The sequence below is a fragment of the Rana temporaria genome, chromosome 7 (assembly GCF_905171775.1).
Source record: "Rana temporaria chromosome 7, aRanTem1.1, whole genome shotgun sequence".
In the NCBI taxonomy this organism is placed as follows: domain Eukaryota; kingdom Metazoa; phylum Chordata; class Amphibia; order Anura; family Ranidae; genus Rana; species Rana temporaria.
Genome location: NC_053495.1, coordinates 15,019,542 through 15,034,364, shown reverse-complemented (window position 1 = coordinate 15,034,364; position 14,823 = coordinate 15,019,542). Strand labels below are relative to the sequence as shown.

Here is a 14,823-nt window from a genome sequence, read left to right as displayed (position 1 = left end):
CTCTGGACACTTTTGTTCATATAGGCCCAGATTCACAAAGCACTTACGCCGACGTATATTACGTTACGCCGACGTAAGTGCAAATGTGCGCCGGCGTATGTGTGCGCCAGACCCACAAACCAAAATGCGCCTAAAAACAGGCTACACCCCGCCGACGTAGCTTGCACACGCCGGCGTAGGGTGGGCGCACATATGGGCTGGGAGCATGGTGCTGCTCCCATTGATTAGCCATTCAAACATGCAAATGAGGGAAATACGCAGATTCACGAACGTGCGTGTGCCCGGCACATGCTACGCGAGATGCACGTAAGTTGTACGTCCGGCGTAAAGTTATTCCCCATAAATGAGGTGCAACCCGGCAACAGACATGCTCAGGTCGGCACCAGGGAACACAAGCCGGCGTATTGTGCGTTGGACGTGTGTCTGGCTGGGCGTACGTTATGTTCACGGCGTACGCGGTGATCCTGCGTAGCTTAGGCAGTTGTGCCGGCGTGGTTGTGAGCAGGCGCAGGGGGGTGCTGTGCATGCGTCCACGTCACGGCGCATGCGCAGTTCGTGATACGTACCTGTCTGGCGCTCGGCCCATCATTTGCATGGGGTCACGCCTCATTTGCATGGGTTCACGCCCACTTCCACCTACGCCAACGTGCGCCTTCGAAACCCACGCCACGCTGGTGCAGCGTTGGGAGCACTGGCTTGCTGAATGCAATGCTTGCCTCTCCGCGCTACGTTGGCGTGGCGTACGGTGTTTGCTCTACAGCGGCGTAATGTGCGCCTTGCTCTCTTGTGAATCTGGGCCATAGTGTTTGTTATATGACACTGTATACAATGTCACTGTATACATTGTTGCTTACCCTGTCGCCTTTCTCTCCTTGATCTCCTTTGATACCCTGTAATCCTTCAATGCCTCTGTCACCCTGCAAGGAAAAACCATAGTAACAAATGAAGATACACACAACATTAAAGAGTCCCTGTAACCGCGCTGTATCCTTTTATGTTTATGCAATGACCATAATAAATAAAGAAAATACATAAAAACAATATAAAATATTTTAGGTAAATCGCCTGCATTACCTTGGCACCAAGAAGACCTTCTTTTCCAGGTAGACCAGGGTGTCCCGGGCTGCCAGCTTCTCCCTACAGTCAGATTTTATGTTATAAAGACAATTACAGACTATCCCTTATCAAGTTTTGCCTATCACTGTATCTGTATAAGACATATGTAGTATAAACATCGGTCAGCCTGGAAACCTACCTCACAACCTGGAAAACCTTCAAAACCATTGAGTGACATCACGGAGACCTGGAATCTGAGACCACAGAATACAAAAAAATAAAATAAAAATGACTGCTTACCAGCTCCCCTTTCCTTCCTGGAAGCCCATGTCGGCCTGGCACACCCGTGTCACCCTGCAATGAACATCATTCAATAAAACTAAAGCACCCAGCAAGGACAACTGAACACATTTTTAAACATTACCAAATAAACCCAACTGGACTTCTTTAAAAGTTCAATTCCAGTCTGGGCAATAACCTTCAAGTGGAGTTCCACCCCAAAAAAAAAAAATGTCATTGATGTGCATGAAATAAATAAAAAAAAACATTTGGAGTTTTTTTTTTGTTTTTTTTTTTACTCACCTTTAAATGGCTGCTGCTACGCGGTCCCTTGAAATCTTCCTACTTCATCGCCAAGGCTCCTTTCGTCACTTCCCTTGGCGCCTCCGCTCGCTACTGCTCCTGGGAGATGTGTTTTATCATTTCCCAGGAGTCAGTGGGCAGCGCGGAGGGCTAGGTTGCCGTAACAACGTGGGCGGGCACTTCCAACGCCGCCGCCTGTTGTTATGGCAACCTGTATACTTTACAGCGCCGCTACGGCACATTACTGCGCAATGCGCGAGAACAGGGCACAGTATCCCGGAACGTAAATGCGTGTGAGCTTCACATGCCCACAAGCAAAATGACAACGGCCAGAGCGCACAGTCAATGTTTTTTTAAAAGATGAAACCGAACATCGGGGGACAATTTTAATAGGAGACGTGAGTGTTATAATAACATTGTAAGGGCTTGTGAAAGGGTCTAGAAAAAAATAAATTGAGTTCGTAGTTGGAACTCCGCTTTAACGTGGATCACATGGAAGCTCTGTAGATGAATTAAAAAACAGTCAAGCCTGCTATACTCACCCTATCTCCGGGGCTTTTTCCCACAGACTTATGCCTTGTACACACGATCGGAATTTCTGATGGAAAAAGTCAGACGGACTTTTTCCATCGGATATTCCGATCATGTGTATACCCTATCAGAGTTTTTCCATGGGATATTCCGACCATGTGTATACCCTATCGGAGTTTTTCCATCGGATATTCCGACCATGTGTATACCCTATCAGAGTTTTTCCATCGGATATTCCGACCATGTGTATACCCTATCAGAGTTTTTCCATCGGATATTCCGACCATGTGTATACCCTATCGGAGTTTTTCCATCGGATATTCCGACCATGTGTATACCCTATCAGAGTTTTTCCATCGGATATTCCGACCATGTGTATACCCTATCGGACTTGTTCCATCGGATATTCCGACCATGTGTATACCCTATCGGAGTTTTTCCATCGGATATTCCGACCATGTGTATACCCTATCAGAGTTTTTCCATCGGATATTCCGACCATGTGTATACCCTATCAGAGTTTTTCCATCGGATATTCCGACCATGTGTATACCCTATCTGAGTTTTTCCATTGGATATTTCGAGGAATTCCATCAGAGTTTAGATAGAGAACATGTTCTCTTTTACTCCGATGGAATTCCGATGTGATTTTGGCTGGGCAAAAGCACGCTTGTGTGTACGGGGCATAACTCATCAAGGATTGTGGCGTCACTCCTCTTCCAGGTTTAATGACACCCATCTTCACTCAGCCCAAGGACTCAAGACTTCACTGCCTGTCCTGGGCTTACAAGGGAATATGACAGAGAGTGCTATGTATGTTGTATTTCATATATGACAAATTAGGCAATATCACCTTGTCTCCTTTTTCACCATCATGGCCACACGCTCCCTTCATGCCGCTGGCTCCCTGAAAAGGAACAAGATAGTTAAACATTTTTCTCAGCATACATATTATCGTCTACTTTGCTTGTGTCCACTTGTCAGTCCACTTTAAACAGATACAGCAGTACCTTGGATTACGAGCATAATCCGTTCCAGAAGAATGCTTGTAATCCAAAGCACTCGTATATCAAAGCAAGTTTTACCATAGGAATCAATGGAAACTCAGATAATCCGTTCCACAGTCACAGCTGGTCAATGCAGAACTGTATGTGGCCAGAGGTGCGGGGATGCCGGTGTATGCAGTACTGCATGTGGCCAGAGACACTCTGAAACGCTCAGGAACTAATAGGTAGATTCAGGTAAAGTTAGGCCGACTTATCAGTAGATAAGTCGACCTAACTCAGAATCTACGCCGACTTATGTTTAAGCGTATGCTCAAACAGAGATACGCTTAAACATATCTAAGATACGACGGCTTGCGCCGTCCTATCTTAGATTGCAATATTTTGGATGGCCGCTAGGTGGCGCTTCCATTGCGGTCGGCGTAGAATATGTAAATGAGGAGATACGCCGATTCACGAACGTACGCCCGGCCAACGCAGTACTTTTACGCCGTTTGTGTAAGAGATAGGCCGCGTAAAGTTAGAGCTAGGCCCTAGTGGAATAGTAATGTTAGGTATGGCCGCCATTCCCGCAGCGAAATTCGAATTTTTTTACGTAGTTTGCGCAAGTCGTCCGCGAATCGGGATTTACGTCGTTTGCGTCCACGTCAAAATCAATAGGCCCGTGCGGCGTACTTAGCCGCAATGCACACTGGGAAATGTAGGAGCCCGGCGCATGCGCAGTTTAAAAAAAACATAAAAAACGTGAGGTCAAGCCTCATTAACATTAAACACGCCCCCTCCCAACACATTTGAATTAGGCGCCCTTACGCCCGCCGATTTAGGCTACGCCGTCGTAACTTAGCAGGCAAGTACATTGAGAATCATGTACTTGCCTAGCTTACTTACGGCGGCGTAGCCTAAACACGCTAAGCTACGCCGCCGTAACTATAGGCTCTGCTACCTGAATCTACCTATAAGTTTTACTGAGTGTTTCCGAGCATCTCCGGTGCCCCCGCACCTCTGGCCAAATGCGATACTGCACACCCAGAGGCTTGAATCCTGCTCGTCTTCCAAGAAAACCGAGTCAGGATTTTTTTTTTAAAACAGCTCGTATTGAGAAATGCTCGTTAACCGCGTTACTCCCAATCTGAGGTTTCACTGTATTACAGTATTTGGTAAATGCTTTAGCATTAAATCCCATCGGTCTTTTCTAACTCTCCGGCCTCGTACACACGACCGAGAAACTCGTTGTAAAAGAAACATTGTTTTCCTCGACGAGTTCCTTGTTAGGCTTGTCGAGAATCTTGTCAAGCTTTCTTTGCGTACACACTGTCAAGACAAAATCTCGTCGTTCTCAAACGCGGTGACGTAAAACACGTACAACGGCACTATAAAGGGGAAGTTCGATTCCACTGGCGCCACCCTTGGGGCTGCTTTTGCTAATCTCATGTTACTGCGTGTTAAGTAAAAGTTTGGTGCGAGACGATTCACGCTTTTCAGTCTGTTACAGCGTGACGAATGTGCTATCTCCATTACGAACGCTACTTTTACCGAAGGTGCGCTCCCATCTCATACTTTATTCTGAGCATGCGCGGGTTTCTAAGCATACACACGAACGTGTTTGTTGTGGTAAACCAGCCCGATGAGAAACACGACGAGGAAATTGAGACTCCAGACGAGAAAAAAGAAAACTTGTTCTCTTTTTTTCTCTTTGAGATCCACGACAGTTTTCTCGACGAAAAACGAACACACGACCGTTTTCCTCTCGGCAAAAAAGCTCCGCCACCAAGTTTCTTAACCACTTGCTTACTGGGCACATATACCCCCCTCCTGCCCAGGTGAAATTTCAGCTTTCGGCACTGCGTCGCTTTAACTAACAATTGCGCGGTCGTGTGACGTGTCTCCCAAACAAAATTGACGTCCTTTTTTCCCCACAAATAGAGCTTTCTTTTGGTGGTATTTGATCGCCTCTGCGGTTTTTATTTTTTGCGCTATAAACAAAAAAGAGCGACAATTTTGAAAAAAATACAATATTTTTTACTTGTTGCTATAATAAATATCCCAATTTAAAAAAAAAAAACTCAGTTTAGGCCGATACGTATTCTTCTACATATTTTTGGTAAAAAAAAACAAAAAACGCAATAAGCGACTGGTTTGCGCAAAAGTTATAGCGCCTAAAAAATAGGGGACAGAATTATTATTTTTTATTATTTTTTTTTTTACTAGAAATGGCGTCGATCTGCGATTTTTATTGGGACTGCGACATTATTGCGGACACATCGGACACTTTTGACACGTTTTAGGCGCCATTCACATTTATACTGCGATCAGTGCTATAAATACGCACTAATTACAGTATAAATGTGACTGGCATTGAAGGGGTTAACACTAGGGGGTGAGGAAGGGGTTAAATGTATTCCCTGCATTGTGTTCTAACTGTGGGGGGAGGGGGATGACTGGGGGAGGTGACCGATCTGTGTCCCTATGTACAAGGAACACAGATCGGTCTCCTCTCCAGAGACAGGACGTGGATCTGTGTAAAACGGCAATGAGAGATGATCTCATATGTTTACATATGAGATCATCTCTCATTGGCCGCACAGATCGCATCGCAAACGGCCACTCTGATTGGCCGTTCGCGGCGATCTGTAATTGGCTGTGTCCAAGGGACACGGCCAACACAGAGTTTCCCCGCTGCGCGCTCTGGAGCGAGCGCGGGGAACGCCCAAAGGGGCGGACGTCAATTGACGTCCACTTGGATTTTTGGATCCGCGCTGTAGCCGTCATTTGACTATAGCGCGGATCCCAAGCGGTTAAAGAATTTTGTCGAGGAAAACGTTCGTGTGTACGAGGCCTCAGGGACTCTATTGGTGGGATCTCTGTTCTGAGTTCCTGGATCTGCACATCTGCTATTCCCGTTATGAGGGGTTTCTCATCATCCCAGCTGCATTTTCATTTATGATATACATTATTATAAAAATCGTAATAGGTGGGGCTTGAATGCACAAAGTTTGGTGGGGACACATCAGAGGCAAAGGCCTGATTTAGCTCATGGAGTTCCAATGTTACCTGAAATATCACTGTTGGATAACTGATCTTTTAAAAGCTGTTTGGAAATACTATTAAACACTCTTATGGTTCTTCCAGACACCCGGCAAAAGTTTCTTACCTTTGGTCCTCTTAGCCCATTAAGACCAGCATCTCCTTTGTCCCCACGAAGTCCAGGTAGGGCATCTTTACCTGGTTTACCCTTAAAAGGGGGGAAAAAAAACAATACCAGGTAAGAAATAATGGCTCTGTGGTCAGGGTTCTTGATCGCAACTTTAAATCAAGAATTTTGGGCCCCTTACATGTATAATGCAAAAAAATAAATTAATTAATTAAATAAATTATTAAATAAAAAAACAGGAGGGGGGCCAGCTGGGCTTGTAAGGGGCCCTGGGGACCAGGTGTAATGCAAAAAAAAAAAAAAACAGGAGGGTGGTCAGCCGGGCCCCTGGGGAGCATCGGGCCCCTTACAGGTGTAATGCCTGTACCCCCCTGATGGCGGCCCTGGGTACTGCACTGGATATTATCTACCTAATAAAACAGGAAAAGATTGTATGACATCAAGTATATTGTACTTACCGACTCTCCTGGTTCACCCGATTCTCCATTCTCACCCTAGTGTAATAAGCACATAAAAATACAACATTTCAATAGAGGTAACCTAGAATGAAATGCTATGAAAGTATGCCACATAGTTATATTTTAAGGACTGCAAAACATCTTCCCCTTATGTTATGGAAATGAGGAGAGTGGAGGTGTTCTGTTGCCTTACGAGGGGGGAAAACCTGTCAGGGATGACAACACTGCTTGGGATTTCAGTGCAGCAGAGGTGGCATTGTCATCTTGCTACAGGAATTTAGAAGTAGACATGTGCAGAACGAAAAAATGTGTTTAGTTTCAATTCGTTTTATACCGTATTTATCGGCGTATACCGCACACTTTTTTACCCTGAAAATCAGGGCAAAATCGTGGGTGCGCGGTATACGCCGATACCCACTTTCCCGCACCGAGTTTGAATACTGCGCCGACATATACCGAGCGCAGTACACTCGTGTATCGTCGGGCAGTCTCGGCAACTCTCGCTCTGACGTCCTGGACGTACAGGACGTCAGCGCGAGAGTAGCCGAGCCTGCCCGACGATACACGAGTGTACTGCGCTCTGTATATGTCGGCGCAGTATTCAAACTCGGCGCGGGAAACGAGCGGGGAGGACGCCGCAGAAGGATGCCGGACCCGACGAAGAGGACACCGAAGCCGCAGACGGACGCCGGACCCGACGAGGCCGCCGATGGACGCCGCGCAAGACACCAAAACTGTAAGTACAAAAAATCTTTTTTCCACAGGAATTCGGGGCAACTTTAGGGGTGCGCGCTATACGCGGGAGCGCGCTATACCACGATAAATACGGTACATAAATTTGTTTAATTTGTTTTTGGAATCAGTTTTGTTTATTCTAATTTGAATTGATTAAAAAAAAAATAGAATTCTGTTCGAATGGCATTTGAATCAAATTACATTCGAAATTTAATTTATTCTATTAGAAATTCAAATTTTGGAAGATGGTTATATTCTTTCTCTTCCATTCTATTCTATTGTTTTTTTCTATTCTATTATTTTATTATCTATTCTATTCAAATTAAAATTCATTCTATTTGAAATCCGAATTTCGGAAAACAGTAATTTTGTTATATTCTTTCTATTCTATTATTTTCTATTGTTTATTATATTCTTTTCTATCATTTTATTTTTAATTCTATTATTTTCTATTCTATTCTAATTCAAATTTATTCTATTTAAATTTCAGAAGATGGTTATTCTTTCTATTTTATTCCTTTATTTTCTATTCTATTTTCTGTTATTTTCTTTTCTATAATATTTTGTTCGGTTTTACTCTTTTTTTTTTTTTTTCAATCTATCCCTTTTTTTTAAAGATTTTTAAAAATTTGTTTATCATTTTCTTTTCTATTCTTTTATTTTGTCATCTGTTCTATTTTACTCTATTATATTTTATTATTTTCTGTTCTATCCTATTATTTTCTATTACATTCCTTTATTTTCTATTTTATTCTCTTCGGAAATTTAAATTAGATTTGAAATCGATTTGAATTTGAATTTTGTCCGAAATGTTGATTTTTTATTTGGGATTCGTTTAAATTCGTTACTATTGTAATACAGAATGATCCGAATGATGAAAAATTCAGTTCTGAATGAAATGAACTGCACATGTCTAGTTAGAAGCTCACTGTGTTCTTCTGTACTACCAGTTTTCTTAAAGAAACACCACTTTTGGAAATGGATGATCGCAGAGATGTAATGAATGCTGTTATTTTTATTTCTTTTTCCTGACAAACACTTTAATGAAAAACAGTGTTGCTCTTTGGTATCTTCCTGAAGTTCCACTTTAAATATGTATAGACACTCAGAATGTTTTTAGAACGATGCAAACCCTTTGATGTAGAGCAGAAGTCAGAAATGATTGTTACCTTTTGTCCTCCTGGCCCCCGAGCGCCTACAAAGCCAGTCGCACCTTTGTCTCCCGCTTCTCCTTTACCACCCTGCAAACATAAAATAAAAAGGATAATATATTGTAACGGTCAGGGGTTAACACCCTTTACGATATTCCATTCCACCAACCCAAGACAGCTTATCCGAAACTCCACAATCCAGCAGACACGATCCATATGGATTTTCCCAGAATAACGAAACACAAGCTCTGTTCTCTGGTTCCAAACGAATGAATGAATACTTTAATGGTAAACTCAGCTCTTCTTATACAGTTAGCAACCAAATATGGACAATGACTCAACTCTACCCACAACATGACACAAGGAACTTCAATACACATTCCTTTAGATAATGACATTCAGATAATCCACATGAACGAATTACCGTATTTATCGGCGTATACCGCACACTTTTTTGCCCTGAAAATCAGGGCAAAATCGTGGGTGCGCGATATACGCCGATACCTGCGCCGAGTTTGAACACTCCGCCGGCATATACCGAGCGCAGTACACTCGTGTATTGTCGGGCAGGCTCGGCTCCTCTCGCGCTCACGTCCTGGATGCACAGGACGTGAGCGTGAGAGTAGCCGAGCCTGCCCGACTATACCCGAAAGTATTGCGCTCGGTATATGCTGGCGCAGTGTTCAAACTCGGCGTGGGAAAGCGGGGATCGAGCGGGGAGGACACCGCAGAAGGACACCGGACCCGACGAAGAGGACACCCGAAGCCACAGACGGACGCCGGACCCGATGAGGCCGCCGATGGACGCCGCGCAAGACACCAAAACTGTAAGTACTAAAATGTTTTTTTTTACAGGAATGCGGGTCCACTTTAGGGGTGAGCGCTATACGCCGGAGCGCGCAATACCCCGATAAATACGGTACTAATCATTACCCAGACGTTCTGACTCCGCGATAAGTTATTCTCACCTGTTCAGCTCCAATCGGCTCAGTTCGGCTCCAGCGCCCCCGCACCTCTGGCCAAATACGGTACACCACAGAGGCCTGAATCCTGCTCATTTTGCGACAACACTCGCAAACCGAGTCAGGATTTTTTTTTTTTTAAATTCTCGTATTGCGAAACGTTCGTTAAACGGGTAACTCGCAATCCGAGGTTTCACTGTATATCATTTTTGGGCAGTATTTGGGCATTTTGCCAAGGCACCCCTGAAGAAATCTCAAGGCACCCTGGTTGAAAAAAAAGCTGGTTTAGGTATTTTTAGACTATGCTAGGTCAGAATTCATATATAGCACAATGACATGTATACCATCCAGGGGCGGACTGACAACTCATGGGGCCCCCGGGCAATAGAAGATTATGGGGCCCCCGGGCTTACAGATGGCCACCACCCCAGGAGGCAGTGCAGAGGCGGGGAAGCTAAAATCACTGGATTTTCACATCAAAAGCATGTCGGTTTCGGACATATCAGGGACAGATGTAAAAAAAACACAGATTACATACTGTCCCTGGTTTTACTGAGCCTGGCAACCCTGATGGGGCCCCCTAGTGGCATGGGGCCCTTGGGCAGTGCCCGAGTGACTCAATGGTCAGTCCGCCCCTGATACCATCTGCAGGTGTAAATTGATCCTTGCATTTAGCTAGAGGTTGGGATTTTCTCGAGATCCTCCTTGGAAACGTCTTTTGTAATATACGTTTTGCATTCAGCCTACCACCAAAATCTCACCCCTATTTGTAAGTCCCATAGCCAACATTTCTGTTTTACCTTTTCGCCTCCCACTCCTTGGTCTCCTTTGTCCCCCTTTTCTCCTTCGGAACCTTTCATTCCTCGATCACCCTGGTGGAAAATACAGAAGTCAGTATATATAGAAGACAATCAGATATTTTAACATGGTAATGGGTATCTGAACCCTCTTCCTAGTAAGTCACTAAACCAGAAGAAGTATGAAGCCCATTCATCTCCTTCTAGTGAGCCAGGGGTGTCATAGACACACCACCTGACAGCACACATAGGGCCAGATTCACGTAGAAGTGCGGCGGCGTAACGTATTGTAGATACGTTACACCGCCGCAAGTTTTCATCGCAAGTGCCTGATTCTCAAAGCACTTGCAATGAAAACCTACGCCGGCGGCCTCCGGCGTAAGCCCGAGTAATTCAAAGGGGCGTGTGCCATTTAAATTAGGCGCGCTCCCGCGCCGGACCTACTGCGCATGCTCCCTTTTGAATTTCCCGCCGTGCTTTGCGCGAAGTGACATAATTTTTTCGAACGGCGACGTGCGTAGCGTACTTCCGTATTCCCGGACGTCTTACGCAAGAAGGAAACATTTTTAAATTTAGACGCGGGAACGACGGCCATACTTTATACAGCACATACGTGTGCTGTGTAAAGTTAAGGCACCAAAAACGACAACTAACTTTGCGACGGGAAACTAGACTAGCAGCGACGTAGCGAACGCGAAAAACCGTCGTGGATCGCCGTAACTCCTAATTTGCATACCCGACGCTGGTTTACGATGCAAACTCCCCCCAGCGGCGGCCGCAGTATTGCATCCTAAATTTTTTTTTAAGTCAGCAGCTACAAATACTGCAGCTGCTAACTTTTAAAATAAGGACACTTACCTGTCCAGGGCACCCGCGATGTTGGCACCAGAAGCCGATCTGTCCCTCGTGTCTCGGGGGCTGCCACTGCCATCTTTGGTAAGGGAATCAGGAAGTAAGGCCTTGCGGCTTCACAGCCTGGTTCCCTACTGCGCATGCGCGACTCGCGCTGCACAATCCCACTGGTCCCTGCTGTCTTCTGGGACCTTTGTGTCTCCCAGTAGACAGTGAGGGGGACGGAGGAGGCGCCGGACGTGGTGTAGCCCGGAAGTGGGAGCAAAAAACCTGTATTAGACAGGTATCTACTCCCCCCTCCCCTTGAAAGGTGCCAACTGTGACACCGTAGGGGGGAGGATTCGAAAAAGCGGAAGTTCAATTTTTGGGTGGAACTCCGCTTTAAGTTGAATTTGTATGCAAGTTGGAACAGGTACATTTTTCAAGTGTGACTCCAGCCCAAATATTTTTTTTAAAGTTGTTGTAAATATTACTGCCAGCCCCTTTGTTTTATCAAGCCATACTACACTGTGTACATGTTTGTAAAAAATTATGCCGCTAAATACCTTATTTCAGTTTGTTTCTGGCCGGTCATATGACCACTGGCCACTCTCCTCCCCAATCTACGGGCTACCCCCCCAACATTTTGAGATGGGAATGAGGGACACCTACTAGCAAATGTATGTAGGCATAGGACAAGCCCCCTGCCACACCCCCTTATAGGAGAATTAACCAAAAAAAAGGTTAATTAATTCTACAAGGGCTTTCTTTTACCACTACTATTCCTTTATATTGGCTTTTAACATTTACAAATTCAGCAATTTAGAATTTGGATGAAAGGTTTAGCACTGGGAAACACTTTTTGAAAGATAAAAAGTGCATTTTATATACAACTATAGAGATCAGACCAAAACGACGGACACATGAGGGGGAAAGAGGGACATTGTTTGAAATCAGGGAGAGTCCCTCGAAATCAGGGACAGTTGGGAGCTATGGCTACAGTGGGAGGGGCTGAGATCCCCCACTGACGTCAGCTGGGGAGGTCACGTGACCGCTGTGCTGTCTGCACAGCCCCTCCCGCTGTAGCCCGTAGATCTGGGAAGGAGAGCACCCGGATGTCATGTGACCAGCCAGAAACAAACTCAAATAAGGTATTTAGAGGCATCATCTTATACAAACATGGACACAGTGTAGTATGGCTTGATAGATCAGAGAGGCTGGCAGTAATCTTTCCTTAAGGTGATTGTAAAGTCTCCTTTTAAAAAAAAAAAAATAATAACAAACATGTTAGGCTCACTTACCTGCTCGGTGTAGTGGTTAAAGCGGAAGTTACACTTTTGGGTGGAACTCCGCTTTAGCTTTACTGCCAGCCAGGGCCGTTTGAAGGAATTTGGGGGCCCCAAGCAAAATGGGGGCCCCCAAGCAATCCCCCCATGAACGCAAAGCCTACGTTAGCGCTACACTCATTTTTACACCCATGTACTTACTCCTCCCCCCCTCCCTAGTCCCTATGTTTTTCTATTCTCACCTCCCCTTCTTCCCTGTAGGCTGTCGCTGTAGCATGGCCGAGCTCCTCTTCCTCCTGTCAGTCAGGTGTTCTTTCATTATGGGTCCCCAGTTCCCAATCAGATAGTGCCCGGGCTGGGCCGGGTACCGTGCGGTACAGGAGATTCAGTTTCCTGTGTTACTGGCTGGACTGAAAGGAAGTGTGCACTTCCTGTCAGTCCGGCCAGGAACAGGAAACTGAATCTCCTGTACCACACGCGGTACCCAGCCGGACTGACAGGACTCCAGGAGGAAGGAAGAGGAGCTCGGCCACGCTACAGCCTGGGAAGGGGAAGTTGGGGGCCCCAGGCCAGCTCGGGGGCCCCAAGCAATTGTTTGTTTTGCCTCTCCTGTAGCGACGGGCCTGCTGCCAGCTACTAATAGTGGAAGGAGGTGAATGGGTGAGGGGGGGGAGACAGCTCACACACACATGACCTGACAGGCATCTACTACTTCCATGTCTTTACACCAACTTAACCAAATTCTAATCCAAGTATGAATCAACTTACCAATTCCCCCTTATTTCCTCTAGCACCAGCGGGTCCTTCAATAGTCATAGTGTCACCCTAGAAAGGTTAAAAGAGGTTATTAGAAGAGTCCTACAACATGGAGAACACATCTGATGACTGAAATGAAGGTATTTTTACCTTGTCTCCTTTAATTCCCCCGGGGCCCGGATCACCCTGAAAAAGTTCAGCACAAGATATAGTCATAGTGACACAAAGAGTTCCTTCAGATAAGACTTTGCAAGGTGTAGTTCACCAATCTGCACCTTCTCAACAGCTGGAGAAGCTTTCCTGCACAAATGACGGGCTTCATTAATTTCTAGAGATAAACAGAACTGTAACCCGGGCACAGGGCAGGCCGCATACAAGCTCATTATGAATTACTCACCTGAGGTCGAAACGCCCCCGCAGCGGTCCTCGTTCCCCTCCTCCGTCGCCGCCATCTCTCCCGGAGTGACTTTCGGGGTATCGCGGCTCCAGCGCTGTGATTGGTTGGAGCCGTGGGAGCCAACTGTAACTGCACGATTGCCGTTGGAAACGGCACGCTCAGTGCGCCTGCACCATTGTCTACGGCGCATGCGCCGTAGACATCGGTGCCGGTATTTTCTGCAAATATCTCCTAAACCAGGCATGTCAAAAGTCCGGGGGTTCTCTGTGCACCCTGATGTATGGGGGGAGGGTTCTCTGTGCACCCTGATGTATGGGGGGGGGGTTCTCTGTGCACCCTGATGTATGGGGGGGGGGTTCTCTGTGCACCCTGATGTATGGGGGGGTTCTCTGTGCACCCTGATGTATGGGGGGGCCTCTCTGTGCACCCTGATGTATGGGGGGGCTCTCTATGCACCCTGATGTATGGGGGGGGGGGTTCTCTGTGCACCCTGATGCATGGGAGGGGTTCTCTGTGCACCCTGATGTATGGGGGGGGGGGGTTCTCTGTGCACCCTGATGTATGGGGGGGGCTCTCTGTGCACCCTGATGTATGAGGGGGGGTTCTCTGTGCACCCTGATGTATGGGGGGGGCTCTCTGTGCACCCTGATGTAAGGGGGGCTCTCTGTGCGGACCCTGATGTATGCGGGGGGGAGGCTCTCTGGGAACCCTGATGTATAGGAGGAGGCTCTCTGGGGACCCTGTTGTAAGGGGGGAGGCTTTCTGGGGACCCTGATGTATGGGGGGGAGGCTCTCTGGGGACCCTGATGTATGGGGAGAGGCTCTCTGGGGACCCTGATGCAAGGGAGGGCTCTCTGGGAGCATTCGTCTGTGTGTCAGGAACGAGTGCGACAAAGGCAAGAGAATTCTTGTTGGGCAGTGTATTAGTTGCTCAAACACACACGCACACACACACACACATACACACACCAAATTTTAATGGTTCAAAGAATGTTAGGCAAAATGGTCGGACCTCACCCATGTTCACTTCATTAAATCTGGCCCTCTTTGAAAAAAGTTTGGACACCCCTGTCCTAAACCTTTTAGGTCTGGGAGATATTTATTGCACCTACAGGTAAGCCTTAAT

The 14,823-nt window shown here is 46.3% G+C and overlaps 1 protein-coding gene across 1 annotated transcript in view; it reads right to left on the bottom strand.

Moving 5' to 3' along the window:
- The window catches only part of COL7A1 (collagen type VII alpha 1 chain), a 262,626-nt gene that overhangs the window by 24,628 nt on the left and 223,175 nt on the right, over positions 1-14,823 (bottom strand). Inside the window, exons 102-111 of the mRNA XM_040360996.1 lie at positions 13,451-13,486; positions 13,313-13,369; positions 10,431-10,502; positions 8,687-8,758; positions 6,783-6,818; positions 6,325-6,405; positions 3,023-3,076; positions 1,357-1,410; positions 1,075-1,137; positions 855-917 (exon numbers count right to left, since the gene is read on the bottom strand). Of these exons, the coding sequence (XP_040216930.1) occupies positions 855-917; positions 1,075-1,137; positions 1,357-1,410; positions 3,023-3,076; positions 6,325-6,405; positions 6,783-6,818; positions 8,687-8,758; positions 10,431-10,502; positions 13,313-13,369; positions 13,451-13,486 (588 nt within the window). The remainder of the gene's footprint in view (positions 1-854; positions 918-1,074; positions 1,138-1,356; positions 1,411-3,022; positions 3,077-6,324; positions 6,406-6,782; positions 6,819-8,686; positions 8,759-10,430; positions 10,503-13,312; positions 13,370-13,450; positions 13,487-14,823) is intronic.